Source organism: Sciurus vulgaris, assembly GCF_902686455.1.
Source record: "Sciurus vulgaris genome assembly, chromosome: 1".
Classification (NCBI taxonomy): domain Eukaryota; kingdom Metazoa; phylum Chordata; class Mammalia; order Rodentia; family Sciuridae; genus Sciurus; species Sciurus vulgaris.
Window position 1 is genome coordinate 41670884 of NC_136461.1, and position 25912 is coordinate 41696795.

At 34.6% G+C, this 25912-nt stretch overlaps 1 protein-coding gene across 8 annotated transcripts in view; it reads right to left on the reverse strand.

The window, feature by feature from the left end:
* Window positions 1-25912, reverse strand: part of TUT4 (terminal uridylyl transferase 4) — a 119076-nt gene that overhangs the window by 24349 nt on the left and 68815 nt on the right. For all 8 annotated transcript variants that reach the window (XM_079141988.1, XM_079141986.1, XM_079141987.1 and 5 more), the window contains exons 13-21: window positions 25036-25736; window positions 22197-22347; window positions 18802-18888; window positions 16870-16973; window positions 14245-14302; window positions 14039-14142; window positions 13671-13760; window positions 5481-5594; window positions 56-133 (exon numbers count right to left, since the gene is read on the reverse strand). In XM_079141988.1, the coding sequence (XP_078998114.1) occupies window positions 56-133; window positions 5481-5594; window positions 13671-13760; window positions 14039-14142; window positions 14245-14302; window positions 16870-16973; window positions 18802-18888; window positions 22197-22347; window positions 25036-25736 (1487 nt within the window). The remainder of the gene's footprint in view (window positions 1-55; window positions 134-5480; window positions 5595-13670; window positions 13761-14038; window positions 14143-14244; window positions 14303-16869; window positions 16974-18801; window positions 18889-22196; window positions 22348-25035; window positions 25737-25912) is intronic.

Here is a 25912-nt window from a genome sequence, read left to right on the forward strand (position 1 = left end):
TATAAATTCTAACATGTACATGAGCATTTTATAATACAGACTATGAAAAAATTACCAGTTCTTCTGTTTTATCGAAGAAAAAAGCATTCCATCCATCAACCATTCTCTGTGGAATCTGCTTTCCATCAAAGATCTACACGAAAAATTAATTTTATTATTAGATTTCAAGTTCTCCAACCTAAAGGCCTACAAACCCTCACATCATTTTAGAATTTACCTATGGAAGACATACTGAAATATTCTTTCAAAGGTAACAAAGCTAGGATGGTATAATTTCATACCAAGTAATTAATTAAATGTATCTATTAAAACCAAAGCTGAGAAATGATACGTAATAGCATCACACTCTCCAAATGACACATTTAATGTTATCTGATGTTCTCTATTTTTCCTGTCAAAACACATTCAGTCCAAGATTAATGAAGAAAAACCATAGAAAAGAAAATGCAGTTTCAATAAAGTAGTATAGTTATAGAAATATAAAATAGATAATACTGATTGGTTATGCACCCAAAGGAAATGAAAGAATATTTTAAGTTTTGGGACCTATACTCTTTGATCAGGTATCTAAAAAGCACTTGGGCACTGGTTTTGTTTAATAGAAAATTAAGTAGCTTTCCCTGACAGTTTTGTAAAGTTATGAATCCTTATTATTCATTATAAATAATAATTCACTGTCCTTGCAAAGGGGGGGGGAAGAAATCCCATTTTAAAAGAACAAAAGTATTCAATAAGATGATTTTATAGAGTCATTTTGAGACTTTTTTTTTTCCCTTAAAAGAGGTTCAAAGAAAGATTCAATAAATTAGAAAAGAATAATAGGTTTAGAGTCAGCAGACTTTTCAAGTCTCAGACCTGCAAAATGGTGATTCTGATCAAGATAATCGTCCTACTACAGCCTGTTTTCTCAGTAAAAACAAGGTATTACATTTACTAGGTCACATCAATAGATGCAGAAAAGGCATCTGATAAAATCCAACACCCATTCACTATAAAAAATAAAGCCAGGCACAGTAACACACTCTTAGTAGTCCCAGCTATGTAGAAGGTTGAGGTGGGAGGATCACTTGAGTCCAAGGTTTAGTTCAAAGTCACATTGGGCAACAAAGTGAAATCCCATTTCAAAATAACAATAATATATTATTTAAGAACCCTCAATAAACTAGAGAGTATCATGATTTGGATGTGAAGAATCCCCCAAAATCTCATGTGTGAAACAATGCAAGAAAGTTTAGAGGTGAACTGATTGGGTTATAAGCATCATATCAGTGAATTAATCCCTGATAGGGATTAACTGAGTGATTACTAGAGGCAGGTACGGTGTGGCTGGAGAGGTAGGTCATTGGGGGCATACTTTTGGGGTATATATTTTGTCCATGGGAAGGCTCTCTCTCTGCTTCCTGTTGGGCATATTTTGAGCTGCTTTACTCCAACATACTCTCTGCCATGATATCCTGCTTTCCCACAACCTGATGGAGTCAGTCATCTCTAGACTGAGACCTCTGAAACTGTGAGTCCCCAGATAAAGTTTTCCTCCTCTAATTGTTATTGTCAGATCTTTTGGTCACAGCAGTGAAAAAGCCAACTAAAACAGAGGAGAATTTCCTCAGTTTGATTAAAAAAAAAAAAAAAAAGTCTACAAAAACCTATTGTTAACATCATACTTGATGAGAAACTATAAACTTGCCAACTAAAATCAGGTACAAGGCAAGGATGTACTCTCTCACCCACTCCTTTTCAATATATGGAAGTCCTAGACAGCACTAGTTAGTCCTAGCTAATTCAATAAAAAAAGAAAAGGAAATGAAAGGAATACATGATGAGGAAGGAAGCAAAAAAGCTTTCTTTATTCACGTATAACATGATCATTTATGTAGAAAATCTGAATCAACAAAACAACTCCAGAACTAATAAGTAATTAAAGTAAGGTTGCAAGATATTGGTTAACATACAAAACTCAGTTACTTTCCTATATACAAGAAATATGAAAGTTAGAAATTTGAAATAGAAAATGCAATACTTTGAACCCCCAAAATTAAACACCCACATATAAATTTAACAAAATATGTACAACATTTACATGAGAAAAACTATAAAACTCTGAGGAACAAGCTGGGTGCAGTGGCGCACACCTGTAATCCTAGTGGCTTGGGAGGCTGAGACAGGAGGATCACGAGTTCAAAGACAGCCTCAGCAACAGCGAGGTGCTAAGCAATTCAGTGAGACCCTGTTTCTAAATAAAATACAAAACCGGGCTAAGGATGTGGCTCAGTGGTTGATTGCCCCTGAGTTCAATCCCAGGTACCAAAAAAAAAAAAAACCAACATTCTGAGGAACAAAAGAAATGGAAAGAAAGATGTTCCATGTTCATGGAAGGAAGACTCAATATTGTCAAGATGTTAGTTCTTTGATGCAATTCCAATCAAAATCCCAGTAAGTTATTTCACAGATATCAACAAAATGATTCTAAATTTTATAAAAAGAAGCAAAAGCAAAAGAGCCAGTATAGCCAATACAATATTGAAGGGGAAGAATAAGCTGGAGACTGATATATCTCAACTTCAAGACATATAAAGCTATGGCAACCCAGAGTTTGGTACTGGGGGGAAAAAAGACAGACAGACAAGTAGATCAACCAAACAAAAAATAGACCCACATAAATACAATCAACCGACCTTTGAGAAAGGAGCAAAAGCAATACAATGGAGGAAAAATCGTTTTTTTTAAAATGGTGTCGAAATAACAAAACACCATATGCAAAACAGATCTAGAAACAGATCTGAACTCGCTTCACAAAAATTCACTCAAAATGGACCATAGTCCTCAATGTAAAATGCAAAACCATTAAGCTTATAGAAGACACTGTAGGGGCAACTCTAGAGGAGCTTGAGTATGGCAGTCCCTTTTTAGACATAATAGCAGGGTGTGATTCATGAAAGAAATAATGGACACACTGGACTTCATTAAAAGTAAAAAAAAAAAAAATGCTGCTCTGCAAAAGACAGTGTCAAGAGAATGAATCAACAGGACAGGAGGAAAATGTCTGCAGAAGACACAGCTGAGAAAGAACTATTATGCAAAATACACAAAGAATTCTTAAACTCAACAGTAAGAAAACAAACATTTTAAAAAATAGACCCAAGACTTCAACATATACTTCAACAAAGATACAAAGACAAGAAATAAGCATATAAAAAGGTGTACATCATATGTCATCAGGAAAATGCAAATTCAAACAACAATGAAATACCACCACATGCCTAGTAGAATGGTCAAAGCCCAGAACACTGACAACAACAAATGCTAGTGAGGATGTAGAACAACAGGAATTCTAACTCATTGCTGGTAGCAATGCAAAATGGTAGAGCCACTTGCAAAGACAATAAGGTAGCTTCTTACAAAACTATGCATACATATGAACCAACAATCCTGCTCCTTGGTATTACACAGAAGACCTGAAAACTATGTCCACACAAAAAGCTGCATGTGGACTTTTATAGAAGCTTTATTCATAATTGCCAAACCTTGAAGCAACCAAAATGTCCTTCAGTAAGTGAATGCATAAAGAAACTGGTATATACAGTTATAATGGAATGTTATTCAGTACTAAAAATAAATTAGCTATCTATGCGAAAAGAGATGAAGGAATCTTAAATACACATCATAGAGTGCTATGATTTGACTATATACAATATTCCCAAAAGTTCATGTGTAAAAGGCTTAGTCAAGTCACCAGGGTGATGCTATTGGGAGGTGTTGTGGACCTTTAGGAGGTAAGGCCTTATGGAAGGTCCTCAGCTCACTGGGAGAGGGTCCTCAAAGAAAACTGTGGGGCCCTAATCTCTCAGTCTGTCTCTGCTTCCTGGCTCATGATGTAAGCAGTTGGTTCCATCACTCTCACCTACCATGATGTGCTGCCTTCACTGGAGGCCCAACAAAACAGGGCCACCTAATCCTATACTGGAACCTCCAGAACCATGAGTCAAAATAAACCTTTTCTTTTTTAAAAGGAGACTGCCTCAGATATTTCAGTAGTATTACAGTAATGAGAAGTTAACTGATACACTAAATGAAAGAAGGCAATCTGAAATACTATATGTTTCCAACTATGTGGCATTCTAGAAAAGACAAAATTAAGGCAACAGTAAAAAAGATCAGTGATTGCCAAGAATTGGTAGGAAGAGGATGACTAGACAGTACACAGATTATTTTTAAGGCAGAGGAAATACTTGACAATATCTGCATGAGATTATAGTGATGAATACATCATTATATATTTGTCCAAACCCATAGCATATACAACACCAAGAGTGAGTCACAATGTAAACTATGGACTTTGGATAACGTGTCGGTGTCATTTCACCAGTCATCACAATGCATAATGTACTATGCCAGTAAGGCTGACAATATGGGAGGCTATGTATTTGTGTAGGCAGGGGCTGAATGAGAAATTTCTGTACATTCCTCTCAACCTTGCTGTGATCTTAAAACTGCTCTACAAAAATAAAGACATTAAACACACACACACACACACACACACAAATACTCCACTCAACAGAGATTTAGCTAGGAATTTTTGCTAGGAAAATAATATTTAAAATGTTTATTTTCTTTTTACTGTTTGTTTAAAAGAGGGAAAGACATGTTGCTAAAAATATATATTCATAAGAACTTATCAAATTTTACTAAGGTCATCTGATACCTATCATATGGCTTGCTATCTTGTGATTTTCTTTTCTTCATGACTATCAAAGTTTATGTGAAATCAAAAATATTTGATTTTTCCAAACAACTCTAATACTTCTCTCCTACCTCAAAATAGTCATCCTTCTAAGAAATTAGAACTGGATTCTAATGTCTATAGGTCCACTTTACCAAGAATCAGGAGAAACGGATGATTAAGAACTCCTTTACACCTATTTCAGCAAGTATAATTTAGCTACAAAAGTGACTCTATGAGTCATCAATTCTCAGTAAATATGAGTACAACCCATTTCTTTCAATGTACATTCTAATACTTAATGCTATTATTAATATGTCTTCAAAAAGAGATGAGGAAAATTTTGAGCTTTTTTCTTAACCAAAATTCACAAGGTTGACTAAAGCATACACAGAAATAAATCAAATTTCATAGTAAAGTATGAGAAAGAAAAACACTCCAGAGATAAAGAACTTATGAACATGCATCTGAGAGACTATAATATATATAGAGTTTATGGATAGCTACAAGAACTTCATAATAATTAGTAGCAAGCTAAGACTGAAATATTCTTAAAATATTGTGAAAGATACTCAATGGTTCTATTCATTTCATACTCTTTTAGTAGTCTATGCGATCTGATAACAAATTTTTTGAAAGCTTGTTAATTATAGTATTAATGGAAGGAGAAAACAACACGATGAAATCAACTGAGTAAGTTCTACTGTGTTTAAATCATTGTTGTCACAAAAAAACCTTTACAGTTTTCTTAAACACCTACCTCTTGTAGAACTGGAATAACAGGTGGCTTTCTCTGCTGCAGAAAGTACAGCACCATGAGGATATATGCATATGAAGATAAACTTCCCCTGGAAGCATCTCCAATGTCACAACGCTAAAATATATATATAAAGATTGAAAATAAAATTTCAGAGTTTCATTCCATACAGAAGTACTGACTACTTGGACACACCATTTTTTAAACTCATTGAACTAAAAAAATGTCCAAAAGTTCATTTACAAACTGTTATAAAGGGTGAGGAAACAGGCACTCTCATACATTAAAGATGAAAGTATAAATTAGTACAAACTTTATGAAGAATAATTTGGCAATATCAAAATGATAGAAGCATTTCTTTTGACTACCCATTCTAAGAATTTATCTTGCAAAAATGCCAAAAAAAAGTGTGAAATTACTAAATTTTTTATTGTAGAACTGTTATAATATGAAATAATTTCCAAGATCTTTTAAGAAAAGCAAGATCTATGAATCAAAGCAAAGTGTATAACAATGTTTTTAGTGTACTTATACCTAGAATAAACAGGAGGTAGGAAATTCAAGCATTTGCTTGTACTGGTATGATATATTTCTAAAAGGATACAGAAGAAATTTTAACACTGCTGCCTCCAGCAATAAGCAATGGTTGGCTAGGAGATAGGTGGAGAAGACTTTCTACTTTCCAATATAAACACCTTTATTTTATTTATTTTTTCTGGTGGGGGATTGGGGGAGACAGGGGATTAAACCCAGGAGCATTTAACCCATGAGCCATGTCCCCAGCCCTTTTTGTTTATTTTTTTTTATTTTGAGATAGGATCTCACTAAGTTGCTGAGGGCCTCACTATGTGGCTAAGGCTGACTTTGAACTTGAGATCCTCCTGCCTCAGCCTCCCGAGCTGCTAGGACATAAACACTATAGATCTTTTGAATTCTGAACCACATGAGTACATCAGCTATTTAGAATTTTTTTCATTAAAAAAAATACCTAAAAGACTCCTCGAGCCAGGCCCCATAGGACCCCTGTCCGGACTGACTGATCCCCATCACCAGGACCCCTCAGCCTGACAGATCACTCGCTACCTCTGGGGCCCTCACATCCACTGACTGCTCCCTGCCGCCAGGACACCCAGACCAACTGACTGCGCCCTATCACCGGGACCCCAGACCGACTGATTGCAACCGGCCTCCAGGATCCCACAACCACACCAAACACACCCAACCGCCAGAACCCCTGCCTGACCAACCGCATCCCACCTCCAGCACCTCCTGCTGACCATGGCCACACCCTGAGCTGCAGCTCCCCATTTGCCGACACATTTCAAAGCCTAGGCAGCCATCTTGGATAATCCTGGAAGCCGGAGCTCCTATCTTTAGGTGGGGCAAATCCCATCCTGAGATGCCTGCTGGAGACTTGAGGCTCATTGTCAGGTACCTCTCATGCATCAGGCTACTGAACTCTGGGAGGTTTCATTACTATATTACTGTTATACTGTACATTTTCTCTTTTCTCCTTATTGAAAAAAATTAAGTTTTTATTTCTTTACTTTCCTTGCTCTCTTTTCCTTTTGTTTACCTGTTCCCTCAGAGTCTCGTTTCTCCCTTTTTGCATGCTAACATCCAATTTCTTTTGATTACACTCTCACCCTTTCTATTATCTACAACTTCGGTACATTCTTTTCTTATCCCATTAACAGCCACATTCTACATGCATCTATATCCTCTTTGTCCTCCATTTGAAACTGCAGACCTTACTGCAATCTGTTTGTTATACTGAAGATAATATTTAAACTCATTCTGTTTATTATGACAATTTTGTTATTGTCCTCATAGGGGCTATTTGGTCTAGGATTACACAGTGTCTGAATTGGGCACTGCTAACATAAATCTCCCCTTAAAGAAAGGGTTTTGGAAACCTATAGGGCCACTATAAGCATATAGGGGGAAATCTGCAATACCCCAGATCTGCACTGCTAGAGGGGAAGATACATGAACAACACGAAAAAACAAGGGAAGAAAATGATCCAAACAAATCTAGATTCTATATTAATAGAATCCAATGACAGTATGGTAGAAGAAATGTCAGAAAAGGACATCAGATTATACATGATTAAGATGATTCGCGAAGCAAAGGATGAGATAAGAGAGCAAATGCAGGCAATGAATGATAATACCAATAAGCTGAAAGACCAAGTGCAAAAAGCAAAAGAACATTTCAACAAAGAGATAGAGATTCTCAAAAACAACCGAACAGAAATCCTTGAAATGAAAGAAACAATAAACAAAATAAAAAACTCAATGGAAAGCATCACCAAAAGACTAGACCACTTGGAAGACAGAACCTCAGACAATGAAGACAAAATATTTAATCTTGAAAATAAAGTTGCCCAAACAGAGAAGATGGTAAGAAATCACGAATAGAATCTCCAAGAACTATGGGACATCATGAAAAGACCAAATTTAAGAATTATTGGGATTGAGGAAGGCACAGAGATACAAACCAAAGGAATGAACAACCTATTCAATTAAATAATCTCAGAAAATTTCCCAAACCTGAAGAATGAAATGAAAAATCAAATACAAGAGGCTTACAGAACACCAAATGCACAAAATCACAACAGATCCACACTAAGGCACATTATAATGAAAATGCCTAACATTCAAAATAAAGATAGAATTTTGAAGGCCGTGAGAGAAAAGCATCAGATTACATATAGGGGTAAACCAATACAGATAGCAGCAGACTTCTCAACCCAGATTCTAAAAGCTAGAAGGGCCTGGAACAATGTATTTCAAGCTCTGAAAGAACATGTTTGCCAACCAAGAATCCTATACCCAGCAAAACTAACCTTCAGATTTAAAGATGAAATAAAATTCTTCCATGATAAACAAGAGTTAAAAGAATTTACAAATAGAAAGCCTGCACTACAGAATGTTCTCAACAAAATATTCCATGAGGAGGAAATGAAAAACAACAATGTAGGTAAGCAAAGGGAAGAACTACCTTAGAGAAAAACCACTCAAAGGAGAAACCAAGCCAACTTAAAAACCAAAAATAAGCCCAAATGACTGGGAATACAAATGATATCTCAATAATAACCCTGAACGTTAATGGCCTAAACTCATCAATCAAAAGACATAGACTGGCAGAATGGATTAAAAAGAAAGACCCAACAATATGCTGCCTGCAAGACACTCATCTCATAGAAAAAGACATCCACAGACTAAAGGTGAAAGGATGGGAAAACATCTACCACACACATGGACCCAGTAAAAAAGCGGGGGTTTCCATCTTTATATCAGATAAAGTGGACTTCAAGCCAAAGTTAGTCAGAAAGGATAAAGAAGGATATTTCATACTACTTAAGGGAACCATAAATCAGGAAGACATAACGATAGTAAAAATTTATGCCCCAAACAATGGTGCGTCCCTGTACATCAAACAAATCCTTCTCAATTTCAGGAATCACATAGACCACAACACAATAATTCTGGGTGACTTTAATGCACCGCTGTCACCACTAGATAGATCTTCCAAATAAAAACCAACCAAAAGAAACCATAGAACTCAATAACACAATCAATAACCTAGACTTAATAGACATATATAGAATATTCCATCCATCAACGAGTGGATTCACTTACTTCTCAGCAGCACATGGAACCTTCTCGAAAACAGACCATATGTTATGCCACAAAGCAGCCCTTAGGAAATGCAAAAAAATAGAGTTATTGCCTTGTGTTCTATCAGATCATAATGGACTGAGAATAGAAATCAATGACAAAATAAAAAAGAGAAATTGCTCCAACACCTGGAGACTAAATAATATGCTATTGAACGAAACATGGATAACAAAAAACATCAGGGAGGAGATAAAAAAATTCTTAGAGGTCAATGAGAACGACGATACAACATATCAAAATCTCTGGGACACTATGAAACCGGTACTAAGAGGAATATTCATTGCATGGAGCACATTCCAGAAAAGAATGAAAAGTCAACAACTAAATGACCTAACATTACAGCTCAAAGCCCTAGAAAAAGAAGAACAGAATAACAGCAAAAGTAGTGGAAGACAGGAAATAATTAAAATCAGAGCTGAAATCAATGAAATTGAAACAAAAGAAACAATTTAAAAAATTGACAAAACAAAAAGTTGGTTCTTTGAGAAAGTAAACAAAATAGACAAACCCTTAGCCACACTAACAAAGAGAGAAAACTTGAATTACTAAAATTCGTGATGAAAAAGGAAATATCACGACAGACACCACTGAGATACAGAATATAATGAGAAGTTACTTTGAAAATCTGTATTCCAACAAAATAGAAACTACGGAAGACACTGACAAATTTCTAGAGACATAGGCTCCTCCCAAACTCAACCAGGAGGACATACACAATTTAAACAGATCAATTTCAAGCAATGAAATAGAAGAAGCCATTAAAAACCTACCATCCCACGAAAAGCCCAGGACCAGAGGGATTCTCAGCCAAGTTCTACAAGACCTTCAAAGAAGAACTCATTCCAATACTTCTCAAAGTATTCCAGGAAATAGAAAAGGAGGGTACCCTACCAAACTCATTCAATGAAGCTAATATCGCCCTCATACCCACACCAGGCAAAGACACATCAAGGAAAGAAAATTTTCGACCATTATCTTTGATGAATATAGATGCAAAGATCCTTAACAAAATATTGGCAAACCGTATCCAAAAACATATTAAGAAAATCGTGCACCACGATCAAGTGGAGTTCATCCTGGAATGCAAAGATGGTTTAACATCCGTAAATCAATAAATGTAATCCATCATGTCAACAGACTTAAGGATAGGAATCATATGGTTATTTCAATTGACGCAGAAAAAGCGTTCGACAAAATACAACACCCCTTCATGCTCAAAACACTAGAAAAAATAGGGATGGTAGGAACATAGCTGAACATTGTAAAGGCTATTTATGCTAAGCCCATGGCCAACATCATTCTTAATGGAGAAAAACTGAAAGCATTCCCTTTAAAAACGGGAACAAGACAGGGATGTCCTCTTTCACCACTTCTATTCAACACTGTCCCCGAAACTCTAGCCAGAGCAATTAGGCAGACCAAAGAAATTAAAGGGACATGAATAGGAAAAGAGGAACTTAAGCTGTCACTATTTGCTGATGACATGATTCTATATTTAGAGGATCCAAAAAACTCCTCCAGAAAACTTCTAGACCTCATCAATGAATTCAGCAAAATAGCAGGCTATAAAATCAACACGCATAAATCTAAAGCATTTTTATATGCAAGCAACGAAACAGTTGAAAGGGAAATGAGGAAAACAACTCCATTTGCAATAGCCTCAAAATAAATAAAATACTTGGGAATCACTCTAACCAAGGAGGTAAAATATCTCTACAATGAAAACACTGAAGAACGAAATTGAGGAAGACCTTAGAAGATGGAAAGATCTCTCATGTTCTTGGATAGGCAGAATTAATATTGTCAAAATGGCCACACTACCAAAAGTGCTATACAGATTCAATGCAATTCCAATTAAAATCCCAATGATGTACCTTACAGAAATAGAGCAAGCAAGCATGAAATTCATCTGGAAGAATAAGAAACCCAGAATAGCTAAAGCAATCCTTAGCAGGAAGAATGAAACAGGGGGTATAGCAATACCAGAACTTCAACTATACTACAAAGCAATAGTAACGAAAACAGCATGGTATTGGCACCAAAATAGACAGGTAGATCAATGGTACAGAATAGAGGACACAGACACAAACCCAAATAAATGCAATTTTCTCATACTAGACGAAGATGCCAAAAATATGCAATGAAGAAAAGATAGCCTCTTCAACAAATGGTACTGGGAAAACTGGAAATCCATATGCAACAGAATAAAACTAAACCCCTATCTCTCACCCTGCACAAAACTCAACTCACAATGGATCAAGGCCCTTGAAATCAGACCAGAGACCCTGCATCTCACAGAAGAAAAAGGAGGTCCAAATCTTCAACTTGTTGGCTTAGGATCAGAATTCCTTAATAGGATTCCCATAGCACAAGAAATAAAAGCAAGAATCAATAACTGGGATAGATTCAAACTAAATAGCTTTCTCTCAGCAAAGGAAACTATCAGCAATGTGAAAAGAGAACCTACAGAGTGGGAGAATATCTTTACCACTCATACTTCAGATAGAGCACTAATTTCCAGAATATATAAAGAACTCAAAATACTCTGCACCAAGAATACAAATAACCCAATCAACAAATGGTTAAGGATATGAACAGATGCTTCACAGAAGATCTACAAGCAATCAACACACATATGAAAAAAGGTTCACTACCTTTAGTAATAAGAGAAATGCAAATCAAAACTACACTAAGATTCCATCTCACCCCAATTAGAATGGCAATTATCAAGAATACAAGCAACAATAGGTGTTGGAGAGGATGTGGGGAAAAAGGTACACTCGTACATTGCTGGTGGGGCTGCAAATTAGTGCAGCCACTCTGGAAAGCAGTGTGGAGATTCCTTAGAAAACTTGGAATGGACCCACCACTTAACCCAGTTATCCCACTCCTCGGCCTAAACTCAAAGGACTTAAAATCAGCATACTACAGAGATACAGTCACATCAATGTTCACAGCTGCTCAATTGACAATAGCCAGGTTGTGGAACCAACCTAGATGTCCTTCAATTGATGAATGATAAAGAAACTGTGGTATATATATATATATATACACACACACAATGGAATATTACTCAGCTATAAAGAATAATAAAATTATGGCATTTGCAGGCAAATGGATGAAATTGGAGAATATCATGCTAAGTGAGATAAGCCAATCTCAAAAATCCAAAAGACAAATGATCTCACTGATAAGCGGATGATAACACATAATGGGGGGGTTGGGAGGGGGGCAAGAATGGAGGAAGGAGGGACTATATAGAGGGAAAAGAGGGGTCGGAGGGGTGGAGGGGAAGGAAAAGAGAACAGAATGAATCAAACCTCATTACCCTATGTGAATGTATGATTACGCAAATGGTATGCTGTTACTCCATGTACAAACAGAAACAACATGTATCCTATTTGTTTACAATAAAAATAAAAATTTTTTTTTTAAAAAAAAGACTCCTCAAAAATTTCTCCTAATGAGTGGAATTACCTTACAGCTACAGAAGTTAACGGAATGATTTCTCTGATGTGAAACACTTGGCTTCATTACCAAAGTTTCATGTAGCTATAACAAAACCATCATGCATGAAATTATTCCATGAGGAGATTCTAGAAAAGTAGCTTTATCAAGTCTTATATGTAGTATATTCCAGCATAGGAATATCTAAACAAATATGCTTTCCTACTGAAAAGAGTGATTTATGAAATGAAAATCTGACCAAGTCATTTCCTACTAAAACTATTCCACTAACACATTCACAAAATTAACTATTTACTAAACAGCTGCCATAAAGTAGGCACTATACTGAACTAGGAAAACAGATTCCTGTCTTTATGTAGTTTATACATTTAGGAAAAGAAAAACAATGCAGTGTTAAAACAAGTGTTTCAACAGACACGTAAGATTTTATTTGTATTATTTTGTTTTGATTTCTTGATCAGAAAAATTAATCATTAAACCCAAATACCAGATTTCCTAACCCAGAGATTCTTTTTTTAAAGGATTTTTTATACCTTTTTTTATTCATGTATTTTTTTTATGTGGTGCTGAGGATCAAACACAGTGCCTCACACATGCTACGCAAGAACTTTACCACTGAGCCACAAACCCAGTCCCAGAAATTCTTTAGAGTTTGCCAACTACCACACCTAGGGGTAAAGATCATTACTGCACTGAGAAGTTTTACTACAGAGAAAAGACTAGTGGGTCGTACATGGGAATAGAACACACCTAACAAAAAGACTACTACATTACCCTAATAGGTATAATAAATTCAACACATTTAATATAATGTATTTTTTTTGAAGTTCAGATACTAATGAGGAGGCTAAGGCAGGAGATCATTTAAGACCAGGGTTCAAAGCCATCCTGGGCAACATAGTAATACCCTATCTTTGAGGGGCAGGGAGAAAGCTAGGTAAATAAAAACTGAGACAATATTTTTACAAGTCCGATTATCTGTATGTTTCACTTTATCATGATTATTACAACAAAGCACATCATTAACTTTTTCATAAATACCTTAGCAAACACTTTCATAGTATATCCCAAGTACTGTACTCGAGGATCAATAGCTGCATAAGTAGCTAGCATTCTTGTGTTATGTTGAGCCTGAAAAATAATTACATATTTGAAAGCATTTCTTAAACTTACAAATAAGATAAAAAGATATAATACACTTCAAACAGAATATACATAAATGTAAATTTTAAAATACCTATTAACAAGTTAAAAACTTACCTTCAATCTGAAGGCAACAGCAAAATGGATAAATACACTCTTTCCTTACAGTGCTCACATTTGAAATTTTTAAACTTACAAGGTATAGTCAGTAACCTGTAAACTGAAAATAAAGCGTAACTATACCTGGCCTGTGAAGAGAAACTTACCAATGTATTATATAAACTGATATCGCCTTCTAATCCACTTCGTCTGTGTTCAAATTTTACGATAGGCACTTTGGCAGTGGTTATAGGCAAAATGTTTCTTAAACCTGTTTTAAAAAAAGAAAAAAACAACTTAAGTAGGTCAAATAATTTTCATAATGTTATAAAGTATTTTCTTTTGTTTTAAAGCAAAGATTGAAACTTTATACCTGGATGTCTCTTAAGAATTTTCGCCAAATTTTCAATTATTTCCTTACAATTTAATTTCTAAAAAACAAAACAAACAATAAAGTTTGATTCAATTTGGTCTTTTGCAAATTCTACTATCAGTTATGCATTGCATACTAATACTTAAAATTTCTAGTCATAATGCATTATATATAACCTTGCTATTCAATGTATATGTGGTTCATAGACCCACAGCATCAGCATAATCTGGGAAAATAAAAGAAATGCAGAATCACAGGACTCCTTCCCTATCTACTGAATCATAATCTGTATTTTAACAAAATCCAAAAGTAATTCACATGCAGATGAGAAGCACAAAGATAGGAGGATAATATGGTTTTTAATATGTGAATCAACAACTAGAGATGGGTTTGGTAAGGGCAAAGCAATAGATTAAGAACACAGGTTCTGAATTTAGATAAATCTGAATTAAAATTTTGAAGTAAGTATTGACTAGGACTGATCTTTAATCCCTCTCAGCATCATACTTCTCTACAAAATCAAGACAATCATAAATTCCTCCCCTAAAATAGTTGTTGGGAAAGATTACAAGAAACACGTTTGTAAAGCATTCAGCAGTAAGACTGACACAAACTGAGTACCTGAACTGTGAGCTGTTTATTATGTTGATATGTTGATAAGGAATGATAATCCTATAACCAGCGCCTATTCCCACAAGGAAATTCTTACCTCTACAAATGTAAACGTACTGCTTTTTTAAAAAAAGAGAGTGCAGAGTTGATAAGGTAATGATAATCATACTACAAGGAACAAAGAGGATAATAGTATTATAAATTTACTGTATTAAACTGAAGGGTATAAACATCAATCCCAACAGTTATTATAAAATCACCCTTGTGTGAAGCAATAGCCACTGCAGTTTAATTGGGTATTTTCAAGGGAATTGTTAGTTACCAGTTCATGCACAATAAATTGAACAAAAGAGGTAATTTTTCTCTTTATTATGCAAAGATACAATTATAAAATTTTAAAGTTTCAATAATGTCTCATATGGAGTAAAATATTTTTTCCATTGCTTCAACTTCTGTATGTGAATGGCAGATTTTACATAATATACAAATCCTTAGTGATTAGAAGTCTTTATTAAATTTTACATAAAATATATCTGTAAATCTTAACTCATTTCTTGGATAAAAATCATTTCCTATTCCTTCAATTCTTGCTCTTCAAAATGGAGATAGGCAGCATCTTTTCAAGTAAATAGTAATAAGTGAAACATGAATAAAAACAAATTACTTGTTAACATTTCAGTTTCTTTATAGAACAAGATAGATGTTAACACCATAATCAACTTCTTAGGGCTAGAAATAAGGATCTACCACCACCTTTGACAACATAGTAACCACCTTTTGAAAGGACTATTTCAGAAATGCACAGGTACACTAATCTGCTGAATTCTTTTATAATGTAACAGAGGCAATACTGACACCACTGTATATGCCAGAAGCTTGGCCTCATCCCATCTTGCAAGTAGTTCCTGATTTTAAAATATGAATACCAACAGCTATGCTGATAAAGGACATCTACAAGGATTCCTCCTTTTCTAACTGGTACTATAAAATTATGGGATAATTCTTCCCTGTTCAATCCGTTCCTTTTTCCACTAGACCCTGGATAATCTCACTCCACTATGGGGACCTGGTACACAAAGAAGAAAAGCCTAAGGATCCACTCTCATGCTGAGACTTCACTGGAAGAAAGTCTACTCCTGGCATCTGAAGGTGGAACTCAGAAAACTTTCAATTTCATCAAATAGTGGTTTGGGTCTACAGTACTATTAGTTTTTCATCTACATTATGGGTTAAAAAAATTACAAAGAGGCAGTGAAAGAGGTATGGAAAGAGCATGAACTCTGGAGTCAGACAGACCTGGGTTCAAATCCCGGCTCCAACACTTACTACCTGTGTGAACTTGGACAAGTCAGTTTATTTTTCAAAGCCTCAGTTTCCTTATCTGTAAAATGGGGTAAAAATATCTACCTCGAAAGTTGGTATAAGAATGAATTAAGATAATGTATGTCTAAGTGTACACTGGGGACTAAATCAATGTTAGTTCCTTTTTGCACCCAAAATGAGTTTCTAAAACTTATTTATAATATTGCTTCCATGGAAAAAATATGAGTGGCCCCAAAGTACAATTAACTTTTAGAACATAAACCAGTTAGAACTTAGATGACTGCCTGTATTTTCTAGCTATCATGATACAAAGTCATTACCTAGGGGAAAATATCGAAAGGCAGAGTAAGCAAAACCAACATTAATAACCAAACTGAAGCACCAGTTTCTCATTGGTTCTAGGCAAACATCTCAACTTTATGGCATACTGACTTTTTACAAAATTTCATTATAAACATTTGTAATTCTCAGTGACCTAGCTTTTGCATTATAAATGACTGAAATGGCGAATTTACTTAAGATCTGAATATCTTCTCAATTGTTAAAGATTTTACATTTCAAACACTGCTATTGCTAATATATTTACACAGAGATTACCATCATGTATTTTGTCGATATTACATACAAAAATAAAAAGATTTATCATTACAAAAATAAATTCCACATCCCTTTCCAAACATGAACTCTTACCTCTGCATTTTCATGGCCTTCCAAGGTCATACAAATATCTAGATCACTATCACGAAATCCAAATCCATTTTTAGAAGAGCCAAATAAACACAATCTTGCCTTTTCTAAGCAAAGGAAAAACAAGTCAAAAGTCTTAGGGAAGAGGAATCTCCTAATGTCCACTAATGGTCTAACACGAAGTGATCTTGTCCACTTCTATGATTTACATTACTTACCACTGGAAAACATACTGAGAAATTCTAAAACATTCTTATCAAAAGGTCCAAATCTTTTGTTCAAGTTCCCATACCATGTATCCACTTGCCACTTGCTCCCTCCATATCATAAATCCAACATGTCTAAACTAAAATATCAACTTCACCCCAAACCTAGTATTATTCCTATAATCCCTATTTTCAGTAAATAGTATCGTCATCTATTCAATTTCCCAAGTCAGAAATATATGTGAGATCCTTTAGTCTCTTTTAACTACAAATCCATCTACTTTCATTTATTCTCAACATCACTACCAATAATTCAATCAATATCTGGAAATTTACCTCTTGAAAATAAACCTAATTCCTTCAGGACATAATTCAAGAAGTTTTGCAAACACCATCTTAGTACAATAGCATTAATAAATTCTCCTCCAAAAGTGAATGACTAATTCACAAGATAAAAATTATGATAGGGTTATTCCTTCAAATTTAGAATTCTTCAGTAACAGTTACAATTGCAAACAAGTTGCAACTTAATAGGGTTGGACTTTTCTTCCTGTCAATTCTTAAGCAGACTACTCACTCAGAGAACAAATTCTGCATTTTCAAAACTTAATCCTTTCATCTAGTTCCGATGCCCTACTTGAAATATGAAAGACAATTGAGAGGCATAAAAGCAGCTATGGTTATTAGCCAATAAAAATATCCATTTAACAGGGACTTAGATTTGATCAAAACTTTATATATACTAACAAATACATTTTTAAACAATCTTATAGCAACAAATCATCTTTCAAAATACAAATTTATTTTGATTATAAACTGTTTTTCTAAAATATTTGGACATAAAATTCTTCATTCTTTACCCTCAGGAAAAGGCTGAAAACCTCTTCCTGCTGTCTTTGCTACCTCCTTAAATACCAAAACCCAACTGTTCAGCATAATCTTGAGATCATCCTTGATTTCCTTCTTTCTTTCATATCTCACTGGTGATGAATGCATCAGCAAATCCTGTTGGCTCTATCTTCAAAATATTTCCCAGTTTCCAACCACTTCTTACCTTCTCCAAATCACTACTGCTTCATTTGCACTTATGCATCAGCTTCCTAAATGTTTCCTTGCTTCTACTCTTAAGGCTCTACATTCTGTTCTCTCAGTCCATGTCATTTAATGGCTAAAACCTTCCAAAAGTTTCTCATTAGGTACTCAAAAGTCAAAAGTCCAACTACCAACATCCATGAAACAATCCCTAGGCTCTCTGACCTCATCTTTCTATTATAGTCTCCCTCAGACTAGTCCAACCATACTGTACTTTTAGTTTCAATCATGCCAGATACAATCCAATCTTGGTGTTTGTACTCACTAAACTTCTCTGTACAATGTTCTTGAATAGTCACAGAACTTGCTTCTTCATATTGTTAGGGATTCTACTCAAATTCCACCTTATCAGAGAAACTTACCATAGTAACCCATCACTTCTTTTATCTCCTGCATTTAATAGCATTTACTATTTGCTGATATAATATTATATATTTAGTTGACTATTTAGTTATTAGTTGACTGTCTCCCCTCTGAAATACACACTTCATGAAAGCAAGTTTCACCTCTTTTACTAGCAATGTATCCCTAAAAATTAGAACACATAACATTCAATGAACATTTTTTAAATAAATGAATGAACCCAAGACCACATGACCACAGTAACAAAACAATCAATTTTTAACCTATGACATACCATCATATTCTTTTTGAATAAACTTTTCCAAGCCAATTAAAATTTGCTCCCTGTTGTGTTGCTCAGAGAATGGTGGTGATAACTCATCTAGAATAAGAAAAAGGGTGAGAGAGAGAGAAAGAGAAAGAAAAGTAAGGAAAATAGAATCTGAAAATATCTTCAAGTTTTTACTCTAAAATACTTAACATTTCATTGTTTGTTGACTCTTCTTTGGCAGTGGAACAGCCAAAAAGATAATTTTTAAAGACCTGTTTACATTTCACATGACTATTTTCCCTATGAGATATCTACAAATACATCAGATATATTCAATTTTTCAAACTACTTAGTATTTATATTTTTCTAGACATTCCACTCCTCTCCTATATCCATGCCTGTTTTTCCCTCCTGTATTCATATTGCTACCCTAGGCATCTGACCCACTCAAATCTAACAATTTCCTTAAATGCCTGGTCAACACTCAAATCTTCCCTATAAACTACTCTGCCTAACCATAGTCTTAAAGACTTCCCCTTGACACAATGTGGCACCTAATTTTATATCGTTTTTTGAATTTTCCAGTTATTCCAATACATTCCTTATGAACAATTTTTTTTTTCTTCTTTCCTTCCCATTTCTACCTCCAGATATCCCCAAAATTTAATACAGGAACAATACAACAATTTATCAAAATTTTGCTATGGTGAAATTAAACTAATAATCAGTTTTTTTTAAAAAAACAAATATAGCATCAGTGGTTATGGGAGGAAGTTGAAAAGATGAAATGCAGGGTGTGTGTGTGTGTGTTTTAAGGCAGTGGAACTATTACTGTTCTATAATGGTAGATACATGACATAATGAATGCTATAATTCAAGTAAGTGTCTCCCAAAAGGCACATATGCTATCTAGGTTTGATCTCCAACTCATACTGGGAGTTAGTGAAACCTTTAAGAGGTAGGGTCTATTGTGACATGGGGGTCTTCAAGTGTTTGGGGCATGCACTAAAAGGGCCTATTTGGACCATATACCCTTCCTCTTCTTTTCTTTCGCATAGCGGCTTTGAAGTAAAGTTTTGCCATGCCATGTGCTTCCAACGTGGAGTAGAGCCTCATCAAAGGCCCAAAGTGGAAGGGTTAACCAACCCTAAAGTGAAAACTCTTAACACCGTAAACCAAAAATAAACCTCTTCTCTTATAAGATGATTTCTCTGTTATCTATTACAGTGAGAGAAAGCTAACACAATGCATTCATTAAAACCCACAGAACTTTGCAACACAGAATGAGCCTATGCAAATAAATCAATATCATGGAGGAGGTCAAGACTCCCAGAATGGAATGCAGACTGTGACTAAAAAATCTAATTGTATTATAAATGTATGATACAACTTCATTCAACAGAATGGAGGAAAGTGGTGGCCTAAGTAACTTTGAAAATTAGTAAAATCTGTAAATCTGTAGCTTAAAGGAAACTACAGAGAAGCACTGCATTCTAATTGATGAAGTTGTTTCCCATGGGACCATGAGTGCTTTAACAGTTCTGATGTTGCTATACAAGTGTACTGAAATGAAACAAATAGGTAGTAGATGGTGGGAACCAGCTTTATCATTACTGGAATGGGAGTTTACAAATAAGCAAAGAGAAGAGGCTAGAATGAGCCACGGTACTTTAGTATATAGTTGTGTTTAGCTTAAGCATAGGTAAGATGGTCACATACAGAAATATTTATACATAAAAACAAATAAATGAGTCAGTATATATACATATATTTTCTTCCTGTGAGAAGGCCTGAAAGCAAAAACACACCAATAGCATCAAAAACACCTAGTACACATTTCTCAGTTCCTAATACCATTATCCCATATAAAGAAACAGGCAGGGGTCCTTGGAGAAATTTATAAGTCTAGGTCAGAAAACATACATAATGATTCTGGAACATCTTGTAGTACCAGAAGTAAGGAAGGGTTAAAAAACAAACCACACACTGATGAGGGCACTTCAAAGGGACACAGATGCCAACTGAAAGAGCTCCCAAATTCTAGTCAAAGCTAGAATTAATTTATTAATAAAAAGAAATCATTATTGGATTATATTCCAAAGTATAAAATATCTGAGTCCACAGTGAGAGAAAAATGATAATAAAAATAAATGTAATGAATTGTACCTTAAAGTTGTTTTACAGTGCTGTGATCTAATCATTTCACTCAAGTATTTATCCAAGGATAAAAATAGCGTATGTTCATACTAAGACACATAATCTGAATGTGTATGACAAATTTATTTGTAACAGCCAAAATGTAGAAACAAGCAAAATATTGATCAACAGGCAAGTAGATAAACATGTCCATACAATGGAAAATTACTTACTCACCAATAAAAAGAAATTAACTACAAAACAACATGGATGAATCTCAAATAATTATGCTGAGTAAAGGAAGTTAAACCACACCCCCAACAATAAGGAATACATTCTATGGAACTGCATTTACACAGAACTTCAGAAAATGCAAACTCATCTATAGTTAAGTGACAGAAGCAGTTAAGTGACTGCCTTGTAGGAGGCAGGAACAGGGAAGGGTAGGAGGGAAGAATTACAACGCAGAATTACAATGTCATGTTATGACATCAGAAATCTTATCTTACCTGAACACAGCAAGCAATGAATAAATGTTTGATGAATAAAGGCATGCAGACTTTACCCAGAGTTATCTTTATAAACATTTCTCTCTATAGACTTTCTTATACTCTACCAAATCAAAGATATTTATTCTCCCAAATGGTGCATGTTAAGCTGTTGTTATATACGATCTTCTGTATTTGCAAATGCACAAGGAGGTTCACCTCTAATACCACATAATTAATTCCAATTCTTCTGATCTGCCTCAGTTAAAATTAATTGGGTGTGCAAGGCATTTTGTTTACCACTATGGAATATAACATTCTACTTCCAATTATGGCAATTTATATATGTGTGTTAAACATTCAAAGTAGGGCAGCGCTGTCCAAGAGCACCACAATTACAAAAATATTTTCTATTTAGACTGTCCAATGCAGTAGCTTCCAGCCACGTGTAGCTACTGAGTGCTTCAGGTGTGTCCAGTGTTAACTGAGAAACTTAATTTTATTTCATTTTAACTAATTTTAGGTTGAATAGTCATACCTATGTAGTAGCTACATTAAATAGCTCAAATCCACAGTCTAAGTTCCTTAAAATTAATACATATGGGAACAATTAAATTCCCCCTGGCATTTACCACATTACCCTGAATACAGTAGGTGTTTAGTAAATATCTATGCTTGGTCTCTACAGTATTAAAAAATCTCTACCAAAACAAAATAAGCAAATTGTTCTTTAATTAGAAAATTTAACTTCCAAGAAAGAATGTAGTCCCAGTAGACAGAGTAATAAAAACTTACCAAAACACCTTTTACATACTAAATCAAGTATTTCCCGAAATCGGTTTGTCATTGGTGGTAGAGGTTTTAGATCAATTTTCCTGAAATCCTCTGGGCAATCATTTTTTGAATGACCATCCTTTTTGCAGATGCTGCATACTATCGTTGGCGGCTATACAAAGGTAGAAAAAAATCTAATAATCTTTTGAGGCACTTCATCAGATTCCAAAAAGAATCTTTTATATAATTCAGTTCTGATAACCTGTGCTTTGCGGAGATTAAAAAACAAAACTGTTAATGAGATGCAATCAATTCAAAAACTTTTGAGCAAAACACTCTTTCCTCCACTAAAATGGTTATCAATAACAAATTCACTTGAGGGTGTAAGATAATGAAAATAATAAGAGATACCAAAGGCATGGTTAACTGAAATAGCTTGATTAGCTCCCAAAGGGAAATATGTGTATTATATTTTTAATTTACTGATATCTAACAAAGTAGTTTATAAATTTTAAACTGCACCTTTCAATTCACTCCAAACATTTTCCATCTTCAGAATCAATTAACCATAGAATCCTCACTTAGTCAATTGGTTCAACTACATCAGTGTCCAGAGACCAAACTGCAGGACTTGACTTGAAAAAATAAAATTATCTCCATAGAAAGGATTAAATAGCCACAAAACTGAACTTCAAACCTTGTAGCTCCATTTTAAATATATTCCAGTGGACCACCAGGTGTGATTAAAACAGTAGAATTTATGCCAACTAGTCGAATAAAGCACGTGGTTAAGGAAGACCAGTACTCTTTATCATGATACATCTAGACTCTAAGTGTCTTCCTCCAATGTTAGCCAGAACATTTACATAGCCACAAACTCTGAGGCAAATTATACACACCTTTATGGGAATAATAAATACACTGTGGGTTAATTAAACATACTCCAGGAACTTCTATCATCTTTTCAAAGCATTCTTTTTTTTTTTTTTTTAAATAACATATAGAAGGGAAATTCTTTTGAAATGTTACAGATAACTAGTAAAAATAAAAATGGGAGAAACAGTACTCCTTATTGAAATTGGTAAGTTTAGTGGGAGGAAAAGTATAAAATATAAGAAATACACTGTAGTTATATAATTAAGAAATTTTTCTAAGAATCTATCATTTATTTCATCCTTTCAATAGTTCATATGCCCTAAATACTGCAACCCAGATAAAACGCAACAGATATGTCCCTATATAGAATGAAGAAATACTGCTTAGTGGAAGGGGGAAATGAGAAGGTGTTGGTCAAAGAATTATTCAAAATAACTAAGTCCTCGGTATCTGTTGCACAACCTTAGGCCTGTGATTAACAATGCTTTATTATATTCTTAAAATTTTGCTAAGAGGGAAAAAATTTGCTAAGAAAACAGATTAAACATTACATTCTCTTTCTACAAAAGGAAAGCAGGAGACTTTTGGAGATGATGGATAGATGTGCAGCATTAATAGTGATGATTTCATAGGTGTATACTTACTTCCAAACATCAAGTTATATACATTAAATATATACAGTTTTTTAAATATCAATCATACCTCAATAAAGCAGACTTTTAAAAATACTGCTTTGTAATTAGGTTAAAAATCTTAAGCTTGTCCATAAGTAATTATTGATAAAACAATAAAACTGAATGACATTCCAGTTTTTTTTTAATATTCTATTTGGCTTACATATGCTATGAATAATCATTTTTTTCATCCTGGAAACTTATAATGATATTTCCATTAAATATATTGTACTTAAAGCAATGTGATGTCGCTAAAGTTTATTAACAAAGTAGTTATTACTTATTTTCTGCTACTGGATCACTGTTGATTTTGTTCATTTGTTTGTTTTGAATACTGGGGACTGAAACCAGGGGCACTCTACCACTGAGTTATATCATTTCCCTTTCTTATTTTTTATTTTCGGATAGGATCTCATTAAATTGTCCAGGCTGACCTCAAACTCATGATCCTCCCTGCCTCACACTCCCAAGTAGCTGGGATTATAGGCATGACCATCAAGCCTGGTTCACTAGAGTATTTTCTACACTTTCAATAGTTAAAGTTCAGACTCTTCCACTTTAAAAGTAGAAAAGTGGGATTGGGATATATCTCCATGGTAGAGAACTTGCCTAGCATGTGCATGGCCATGTTTGATCCCCAGCACTGGAAAAATATATACATAAAAATAAAAGTAGAAAAGTTAGGATCCCCATAATTCATAAGGGTTAATACAAAATCTGAAAGAACTCAATGGCAGCAACAGAATCTGAATTCTTCATTTTTTTGGTTCCTGATCTTATTTTGCTTTGTCTACCTTTAGTATATTTATGTTCTCTCCTCTACCAAAAAAAGACAAACAAAAAAAACACTTTAAAATAAAATATAGATAGAATTTTAAATCTTTCATTCTTTTTAGAAGAAAAATAAGCATATGTATAAAAATAAGCAAAACAAAATATATGGTGCTAAATTGATTTTCATAAAATAGGATGAATACTTTTATGTATGAGAAAGTGAAGAAAAACAACTAGAGTGCTAAAATCTCTTGGTGCTTTACAGATGCCATTTAAAAGCAACTATAGGGAAAGTGTAGAAAGTAAAAGACAAATACACACCAAAATCATTCCAAGACAATAGTCATTACCACAGAAGACATTTTTACACTCCTAAATCTAAAAACTATAAAGAAATACGAAGTCAGGGGTAGGGACATAGCTCAGTGGACAGAGCATGAAGTCCCTGGGTTCAATCCCCAGTACCACAAAGAAAAAAAAAAAAAGACAAAGATATATCGCAAAATCTTACAGACTGTTTACAAACTGTATCCTACCTTGCCAGAGGTTAAAATAAACTTATCAAACACATAATGTAATTCCTGGGAGGGGAGGTTATCATCATCATTAAGGTCAGAAGCAACTTCTGTAGCTTTGCAGTTGCAAGAGGTAGCAGATATGTCGGTGCACAAAATCTGATGTGAACTTTCTGCTTCTATATTTGACCTGCAGTCTGTTCCAACAGATTCATCTGGGTCAGGCAACCCAATGCAATTACATTGGCTGAACTCCTTTTTTAAACAAGTTTCTGAAGGCGCTAAGTCATTTTGTTTCTTAACTGATTTTGGCTCTAAATCACTGCCTTGATTGGCATCCACAGAAAGAGATGAAGATTCCTGTTCATGGTTAGCCAAATCTAGTTCATTTACCAACAAACTGTCATTGTTAATAATACATCTCTGTGATGTACCTTCCATTTCATCATGTTTATCAGGTTGACCTCTTTCTGTATTTATTTTTTCTGTGCTTTCCCCAAGCAGACTGCAACAGTTGGTTGCCACATTGTCAGACTTCACTGGTTTCTTATTGCTTACTTTCCCCTTCTCTTTTTTCTTGAAATCCATTGTAGTCTTATTTCCACCCTTCCTCTGAGGACAGGCAAAATACCGATAAGCTGCCCTGAATCTCTCCACAACATATTCATAAACAAGCTGGCTGTTTAAGCTCCGTGCAACATTCCTCTTGACTGAAAATGGATCTAGTAAAAAAGAAAATGGTCAGTAACTTGTCTCTACTAACAAACTACATTTCCAAGCTTATACAAATAGAGTTTAACTGTTAAATTGTCAGCAGAGCACTTTTTCCCAAGGTTTTTCTAATCTATAATCCCAAAGATGGTTCGAATAGAAGAAAAATAGCAACATCTTTTCCTTT